General features: G+C 41.9%; 1 protein-coding gene across 1 annotated transcript; it reads left to right on the plus strand.

Annotated features, from left to right (window-relative positions):
• The first annotated feature begins 7,721 nt into the window (after nucleotides 1-7,721).
• LOC145112668 (uncharacterized) lies at nucleotides 7,722-8,688 on the plus strand. The gene is made up of 2 exons (XM_079048804.1): nucleotides 7,722-8,009; nucleotides 8,230-8,688. The coding sequence occupies exons 1-2, from the start codon at nucleotides 7,722-7,724 to the stop codon at nucleotides 8,686-8,688; spliced, it is 747 nt and encodes a 248-aa protein (XP_078904930.1).
• Nucleotides 8,689-9,376: the final 688 nt, after the last annotated feature.

Here is a 9,376-nt window from a genome sequence, read left to right on the forward strand (position 1 = left end):
AATGGAGGAAACCAGGCGTTTGCTCCAACAAAATCGCGAGGAAGCTACCATACCAATCGTAGAGCCCGAGCTGAATGATGGGCCGTCTGAAGGAGGAAACTACAATGGGACTGTTGGTCAAGCCAACCCACTGATAGTTAGGCGAAACCACCAGGATGAAGGAAATGATGGACGTGGATGCAAATACAAGGATTTCATGGCATCCAAACCACCGTGTCTATCTGGAAACCCGACACCGGTGGAAGTCATGAACTGGATCTCCGAGATGGAGACAATGTTTGAGAGTTGCGAATGCAACGACAGGCAGAAGACCGCTCTCGCGGTTCCTCTGTTAAAATCTGGAGTACTAAGCTGGTGGAAGCTGCTAGCTGATTCAATGCCCAAGGGTGAAGCGAGCAACATGTCTTGGGAGGATTTTCTAGTGCAACTAAAGATGCAATACTGCTCTGAGCACGATCTTCTGGAGATCAACAATGAGTTCCAGAATCTGAAGAAGGGAAGAATGAGCGTTACTGAGTACGCTGCAAGCTTTACAGAGAAAATGAAGCTTGTTCCTCACCTCGTCCCAACTGAACTCTCCAAGTTTAACAAGTTTTCCCTCGGATTACCAGCGGACTTCGGTCCAATGGTCAAGCAAACAACCACTCTGAAAGCCGCCATCTGGGCTGCTAAGAATGTGGAGACCCAGATACGAGAGAAGGGTCTGGAGAGAGCAGAGGTGGGAGAGAAAAGGAAATTTGATGGGTCGTCGAAATTCAGTAAGAAAAGCAAGTTCTCAAGGTCTGGTACGCAGAAGTCTGGAGGAGGTGAAGCCAAATGGTGCGACAAGTACAAGAAGAAGCACCAGGGGAAATGTGACGGAGAAGTCACTTGTTTCAAATGTGGAAAGCCTGGGCACTATGCCAATGAATGCACCCTCACCAAGAAAGTCTGTTATGGGTGTGGCGAGGAAGGGCACATTTCGAGAGAATGCCCGAAGAAGAAGGAAGCAGGAAGACCCAACATTCCAACGAAGCCGAAGGCAAGAGCCTTCCAGATAACGCTCGAGGCTGCAAAGGAGGCAACAGACGTCGCTTCAGGTACCTTTCTTGTAAATGGATTGCCTGCCAATATACTGTTTGATTCCGGAGCAAACTACTCCTTTGTATCGCATAAATTTGGTGGGAAATTAGCATTGCCTGTAGAAAAAGTTGATAATACGCTAATTGTGGAAGTTGCCAATGGCAAGTTCGTACCTGTTAGTAATCGTATTAAGAACGTCGTCATCGACCTAAATGGAAACGAATTCCACGAGGTGCTATTACCCATAGAGTTGAACGGTTTCGACATCGTTTTGGGAATGGATTGGCTTAGCGCCAACGATGCTGAAATTCAATGCCGAAAGAAGATAGTAAGGGTAAACCCACCCGGAAAGGAGTCATTTATGGTGTACGGGGACAAACGCAGAGTGAATTCTGGAATTATCTCCTTGATGAAAGCCAGAAAATGTTTGTCCAAGGGATGTGCATCATACTTGGCATTCGTTATCAATGCTAAGAAGGAAAAGAAGGAGGTGCAGAGTATACTAGTCGTGTGTGATTATCCGGAAGTCTTTCCCGAAGATCTTCCCGGATTTCCACTTAATAGACAAGTGGAGTTTCGTATAGACTTGTTACCAGGTACAACACCGATAGCAAAGGCACTGTACCGATTAGCACCGACGGAGATGAAGGAGCTTATGACTCAACTTCAGGATTTGTTGGACAACGGTTTCATTCGACCTAGTTCATCACCCTGGGGAGCTCCGGTGCTATTCGTGAAGAAGAAAGACAGAAACATGAGAATGTGTATAGACTACCGAGAGCTGAACAAGGCAACAGTGAAGAACAAGTATCCATTGCCAAGGATTGATGACCTATTCGATCAGCTGCAAGGTTTGAGCTATTTCTCAAAGATCGATCTTAGGTCAGGATATCATCAGCTGAAGGTGAGAGATCAGGATATCGAGAAGACTGCGTTCAGAACGAGATATGGAGACTACGAGTTATTGGTTATGTCGTTTGGACTAACCAATGCTCCAACATCATTCATGGATCTGATGAATAGGGTTTGTAAACCATTCCTCGATAAGTCCGTGATAGTATTCATAGATGACATTCTCATCTACTCGAAAAGCCAGAAGGAGCATGGCCAGCATCTACGAGAAGTGTTGGAAGTCTTGAAGAAGGAGAAATTGTATGCAAAGTTCTCCAAGTGTGATTTTTGGATCTGAGAAGTCCAATTCTTGGGTCATGTGGTTAACCAGGAGGGAATAATGGTTCACCCAGCAAAAATCGAAGTTGTAATGAAGTGGGAACGACCGAAGAGTCCCACAGAGATTCGAAGCTTTCTAGGATTAGCCGGATATTACCGACGATTTATCCAAGGCTTTTCTTCGATATCTGCTCCATTGACTGCTTTGACCCATAAAGGAGCTACTTATACATGGAGCGAGAAGCATGAAGAAGCATTCGAGAAGCTAAAGAAGAAGTTATGTGAAGCACCGATTCTTTCTCTACCCGATGGAGTTGAAGACTTCGCAGTCTATAGTGACGCATCTGGAGTCGGGTTGGGTTGTGTTCTGACCCAAAGAGAAAAGGTGATAGCATACGCATCTCGACAATTGAAGGAGCATGAGAAGAACTACCCCACTCACGATTTGGAGTTGGCAGCGGTAGTTTTTGCTCTAAAGATATGGAGGCATTACCTCTATGGCACGAAGTGCAAACTTTTCACTGATCATAAGAGTCTCTAGTATCTCTTTAATCAGAAAGAATTGAACATGAGGCAACGACGCTGGCTAGAATTACTCAAGGACTACGACTATGAGATACTTTACCACCCCGGTAAAGCAAACGTTGTAGCTGATGCTCTCAGTCGGAAAGTCAATCTTGAAAGGAAAAGGCCAACAACATTGAGAATTGAAGTTGTCTCGACAATTGTGGAAAGTATCAAGAAAGCTCAAGAAGAAGCCTCAGAAAAGAATGACCGAAAGGAAGAAGGTTTGGGAAAGACGTTGGTATTCGGTACAAACCGTCAAGGACTGAAGGTACCTAAGACGGGAGGAATAAGAGATCTTCTGATGGAAGAAGCTCACAAGACCATGTACTCGATTCATCCCGGTAGCACAAAAATGTATAGGGACCTAAAACCCTACTACTGGTGGCCGACGATGAAGCTCGATGTTGCAAAGTATGTGGCCGAGTGTGTAACTTGTGCAAGAGTTAAGGCACAACATCAGAAACTGTATGGGAGTTTAGAACCCTTACCTGTACCCATGGGTAAATGGGAGGACATCACGATGGATTTTGTGACTAAACTACCCAAGACGAAGAACGGTCACGACATGATTTGGTTGGTCGTGGATCGTTTCACAAAGAATGCACACTTCATAGCTGCCAACGAAAGGTGGTCTATGGATAAGCTTGCAATGCTTACGTGAAGGAAATTATGAGACTTCACGGTGTTCCTCTAACGATTGTATCGGATCGTGATAGTCGTTTCACGTCAAGGTTTTGGAGAAGTCTACAAGAGGAATTAGGTACGAAGTTGTGTTTGAGTACGGCCTACCATCCGCAGACTGATGGTCAGAGTGAAAGAACGATTCAAACGCTTGAAGATATGTTGAGAGCATGTACCCTCGAGTTCCAAGGTAACTGGGATGAACACTTACCTCTGGTAGAATTTTCCTACAACAATAGTTTCCACTCAAGCATCAAGATAGCACCTTATCAAGCCTTGTACGGACAGAAGTGTCGTACGCCGTCTTGTTGGATTGAGGCCGGAGAAAAGTAGTTTATGGGCCCCGAGATAGTCCATGAGACTGTTGAGAAACTGAAGGTGATTAGGGAAAGAATGTTAGCAGCTCATGATCGTCAGAAGAGCTATGCTGACAAGAAAAGACGACCGATGACCTTCGAAGTTGGGGACTCGGTTTTGCTTAAAGTCTCACCGTGGAAGGGACTTATAAGATTCGGGAAACGAGGAAAGTTGAGTCCAAGGTTTATTGGACCGTTCAAAGTTCTTCAGAAGATTGGGAACCAAGCTTACAAGCTGGAATTGCCCGAAGAACTCGATGGTATTCATAACAACTTCCATGTGTGTTATCTGAGAAAATTCACGGGAGAAGTTCCCGACATAATTCCGATCTCAGAGCTAAGAATGGATGAAAACAAGAGGCTGATTGAAGAGCCCGAGACAATTGTTGACCGTAAGACTAAGAAGTTACGACGCAAGATGGTCGACTTAGTGCTAGTCCAATGGAAACATTCGAATGGGCCGAATCTCACTTGGGAAACAGAGGATGACATGATGAGTCGCTATCCGCATCTGTTTGTTGACGCATGATTCCGGGACAAAATCATCCTAAGGGGGAGAGAATTGTAACGCCCGGGTTTCGGGGCTAAGCATTTTTAGACGATGTAATAGTGTAGGTCAACTATTGTAACTCTTTTGATGTAATAAAGATGAAACATTTGAGTATTTTGTGAATTATGTGAATTTATATGCTTATTGTTTAATTATAAATGTATAATTAATAAAGGATAAAAATAAGCATCAAAATTAAAGTGTGAGATAAGCCCGATATCTTTACATAAAGTTGTAGTAGTCGAAACAAGGATTCCGGGGATATAAAGAACGCCGAAATCCGAGTTGTAACAAAGAAGTTATGACCCGTCGAAGTTTCGTGATGAAACCGGCACGACACCGGGAAGCGTAAATAGTGAATTTACGATAAAGCGATTTTTAGCCTTAGCGATCTAAACGAAAGTCGTAGAAAACGTTAAACCGAGAGCGTCCATAAAAAGAACGCCCAAATCTGACTTCGTATGAGGAAGTTATGATTTTTCGAAGTTTCGGCTTAACAGTGTACAGCCCGAAGTTCGAATATTAGATCGAGCGGTTTTTAGCAAACACAACCTAAACGAGAATCGAAGATCTCGTTAATAGTAGCATAACGATAAAAAGACAGATGAAATCGGACGTCGGATGAAGAAGTTATGAATTTTTAACGGACCAATCCTGTCCCGGCGTGTTAAAAATATAACTTTTAAAATAAAGTCAAAATTAGCCGACGGAGTCTAAACGAAAGTTGTAGAGTACGTTCCCGCCTACGCGTGGATATAAAGAACATCGAAAACAGAGCTCTTACGCGAAAGTTACGAATTTTTAAAGTTTGTAGTCGAATTTACGAAACTGTGATGACGTGGCAAGATCTGAGCCGTTGCTTGTTGCCCAAGGCTTCGCTTCGGATGGAGACATGTCGCCTCGCCATTACGCCCCGCGTCCGAATTTGGGTACGCCCAACGTACCTTTAGCCTTATCCGTTCCGAGTGGGAGACAGCTGGATCCGAGCTGGGCCTTATCCGAAGACTACGCCCCGCGTAGCCAAGGACTACGCCCATCGTACGTCCGAGGCTCGCGGCTATAAATACCTGCGAGGGCTGCCGAGCAAATCACACCAATTCTCTTTCTCTCTCTAAATTCTTTCTCTCTTTAAGGTTCCAAACCACCCCTAAACCCTAGGAAAAATCCCTAGCACCCAAAGGAAGCCCCGAGGCTCCCGGAGTCCCGAGAAAAAGGGTCTTTCGGTTCGGAAACGCTGCTCCGAGCAAGGCCCGATTTTATTTAAAATCCGCTGTAAGTGAGCTACGCCTACGCAATTTTTAATATAACTTTTAAATAATTATAGTAATGTTATTAGATCCTTAAAATAATTATTTGGACTATTATTATAAGTTATATTGAGTGTTATTTAACGCTTATATAATAATAATAATAGCTAGACTATTAATTAGTCGCGGTCAACGTTAAAACTAAACCCTAGTGGTATTGATACTAGGTTTTGGTCAAGGAAAATTGTTTTGAGATAACGAAGCGCTGTCCGAGTATCTAGTCACCACCTTCTCAGGTGAGTGCATAGTCACTTTCATCTTACACATAGATATGAAGTATTTAATATAAATTACGTGCTATGTGTGCATATTGTCTGAATACTTGCTGTCTATGCTGATGAAAGATTTTTATACATGTTTTAAATGATTTAAACTGTATATGTATTTTATATCTACAAAAATGTTGGGGTATAACATGGGTAGATGTAATAGATGATGTGTGATAAAATGATGAGAGGCATCGATCTTGTTGGTGATACAGTCATCTAGCGGAGTATAGATGACGACCACAGACTCTTCTAGACAGTCCAGTGGAACGCTAGCAGGCTCGCAACCTGTAGGTGTTTGTGAACGATGTGTTCACCGATGTACTCCATCCCCCTCATGGTTGCCTTTAGGACATTTATTGCTGAGGAACCCCCTTAGCAGTGGTGTCCATCCCGATAATGATCCTTAGTCTAGGTCCCTTATGATAGGTGTTTAGGGACGTAATGTGAGGATAACGGGAACGGCTAATCGGGTTATTGTTGGTTGATGAATTTAATAAATTATTTATTGTGGGTTGAAAACCCTATGTGCTCACCAGGCTCCTAAGCCTGACCCAATCAGTTTCATGTATTACAGGTGGTGGCGTTCGAGCATAGATGTGATGTTTTGGATGAGGGATTACTGATATAGGCCTGTAGATATGAAATAATGTAGTAAGGCTTATATTGTACTGTTTATGCTTTTGATCTGTATCGAACATGATATCCCGAGTCTTTTAATGAAATACATTTCCTTGGAAATGCTTTTGATAAATCTTTATCATATTTTGTTTTTGGGACAAATTCCACAACACTTTTATTTAAAATGCTACTCTGATTTTCAAACAGGCATAAACAAAATCGGTCTTTTCTGGCCGTGAAAATGGGAATGTCACACCCTTTCAGACTGTATGCCTCATGGATGTTCAATGAAAGATCTATTCAAATCAAGACTTTAGAAGCTACTCATGTTTGTGGTAGGAAGTTCAAACTTGGCTCTATGGTTACTCCTGAATGGATAGGTAGACACTACATAACTAAAATTGCAAATAAACCTAAGGTGAAGCTTAAAGAGATGATTACTGACATCAGACAAAGGTTTAGGTATGCTGTGTCTATAGGCCAATATCGTAGGGCCAAGAAGTGGGCCAAGGAGCTAACTGAAGGTAAATTGACTGAACATTATGCCAGAATATGGGATTATGTACAAGAGTTCTTAAGATCCAATCCAGGCTCTACATGTAAGGTGTGTGTAACTGTCAATCCAGATGGGATAAACAATTTTCATAGGTTTTATATTGGTTTCAAAGCTATATGTGAAGGCTGGAAAAGAGGGTGTAGAAGAGTTATTGGTTTGGATGGGTGCTTTCTTAAGGGAGTAGTAAAGGGTGAGTTGTTGACAGCCATGGGTAGATATGCCAATAATCATGTCTACCCAATTGCTTGGGCTGTTGTGGATGTTGAGAATAAGGCTAACTGGACATGGTTCCTTGAGCTTCTAAGGGATGATTTAGATCTTGATAGTGGAAGAGGTTTGGTAGTGATATCAGATCAACACAAGGTAAAATTTTACATACTTGTCCTCTACTTAATTGCATAGTTATCTTATTACATATTTCTCCTCTATTAAACTAATTAAATGATTGTCTTGTAGGGTCTGCTTGAATCTGTGAAAGATATACTGCCTCATGTTGAACACAGGAATTGTGCTAGGCACATTTATGCCAACTTTAGAAAGGCTTTCACAGGTTTGGAATATAAGAAGTTGTTTTGGGCTGCCTCTATGAGTTGCACACAAGGTGACTTCAAGAGGCATATGGAAAGCATCAAGAAATTGAACCCTTCTGCATATGAATACTTGATGTCAAAGCAACCAGAAACATGGTGTAGAGCCTATTTTGGATCAGGCTATGCATGTGAAGCAGTTGAGAATGGGATCTCAGAGTGCTTCAACTCAATAATATTGGATGCTAGGAAAAAACCTTTGATCACCAGGCTTGAAGAGATACATATTTATATCATGGACAGGTTTGCTTACATGAATGAGGAAAGTGAAAAGTGGAATTCAAATGTTTGTCCAAAATTTTTGAAAAAAATGAATAGATTTGGGAAAAATATGAGGTATTATTTTATGCTTTCTAAAACTTGTCTTAATCATTAATTATTGTTACTAACTAGATACTTGATTGTAGGTTGTAGGGAATAATTCATAGTCAAGGGTATGTGTTTGAGGCCAGAAGAGGGTGTGACAGTTATAGGGTGGACTTAGATGATATGACCTGTTCATGTAGGCTGTGGATTTAGCTGGCATCCCTTGTGTGCATGCAAATGCAGCAATTAATTTTATCCATCAAACACCAGATGCATACATCAATGCATACTTCTCTAAAGAGAAATTTAGGCAGTGTTACTCAACAAACATTGAACCTGTTAATGGCAGCAATCTTTGGGCCCAAACTGAGTACATTAAGCCATTACCTCCAATGTCTAGGAGGATGCCTGGTAGGCCTGCTACCAAAAGAAAGAGGCATGCCAGTGAAAAGGAGAGAAAGTTTTCAACAACAAAAGTGAAGGTTGCAAGAACTACCAGATGTGGTAATTGTTTGGAATATGGTCATAACAAGAGGGCATGTAAGAATGGGAGAAAACAATATGTGCCTCCCCCACCAAAGAAGACAGGAAGGCCAAGAAAACATCCCATCCCCCATGTATCTGTTCCTAACCAATCACTAAATGAGAGAATGACATAAAACAATACTACAACTCCTAGTCAACCAAATGTCCCAAGTCAACCTTCATGCTCTAACATAGTGAGGAGGAGTCCAAGAAAACATAACACATTAAGGATGAGTCCAAGAAAACATCAGCAACAGGTTGGTTCTAAAAGATTTAGGAGAAATAGTATTGATGCACCTAGGAAGAAGTTGTGCACAAGGAGAGGTGGTGGGAGGATTGGTTCTGCAAAAACTGGGAATAATACTCCAACTTTAGGTACTCAAGAGAGTGTGGTTCAACAAGTTCCAGTTGCTGATGAGGGTGAAAATGTGATTGGTGAAAATGTCATGCAAGAAGGTTATAATGTGGGTCAAAGTGTGGTTCAGCAAGTTCCAGTTGTAGAAGTTCCTACTGTTGTAAAAGAAGGTGTGGTGCAGGAAGAAGGTGTTGTGCAAGAAGAAGGTGTTGTGCAGGAAGTTTCAATAATTCATATTCAGGATGGTCATATGATGCAAGAAGGAGGAACTAGTCAAACAAGTGTGATGGAAGGTAGTGAAACTTTTGGGCAAGTAGGATCCAGTATTGGTTGGAAGCTTAAATCAATAAATGATGAAATTGAACAAGGTATTGATGCAATTTTACAAGAGGTTAACTTCACAAACAAAACAAAGTTCAGTCCACTAAATGGTGACAATGAGGTGGAAGATAATGATGTTATTGAGT

This window comes from Lactuca virosa, chromosome 5 (assembly GCF_052849685.1).
Source record: "Lactuca virosa cultivar CGN04683 chromosome 5, Lactuca_virosa_CGN04683_v6, whole genome shotgun sequence".
NCBI lineage: Eukaryota > Viridiplantae > Streptophyta > Magnoliopsida > Asterales > Asteraceae > Lactuca > Lactuca virosa.

Coding starts and splice junctions, on each gene's coding strand:
- LOC145112668 (XM_079048804.1), top strand. CDS start 7,722: ATGAGTTGCACACAAGGTGACTTCAAGAGGCATATGGAAAGCATCAAG. Junction 8,010..8,229: donor GTGAAAAGTGGAATTCAAAT/GTTTGTCCAAAA, acceptor CTGTTCATGTAG/GCTGTGGATTTAGCTGGCAT.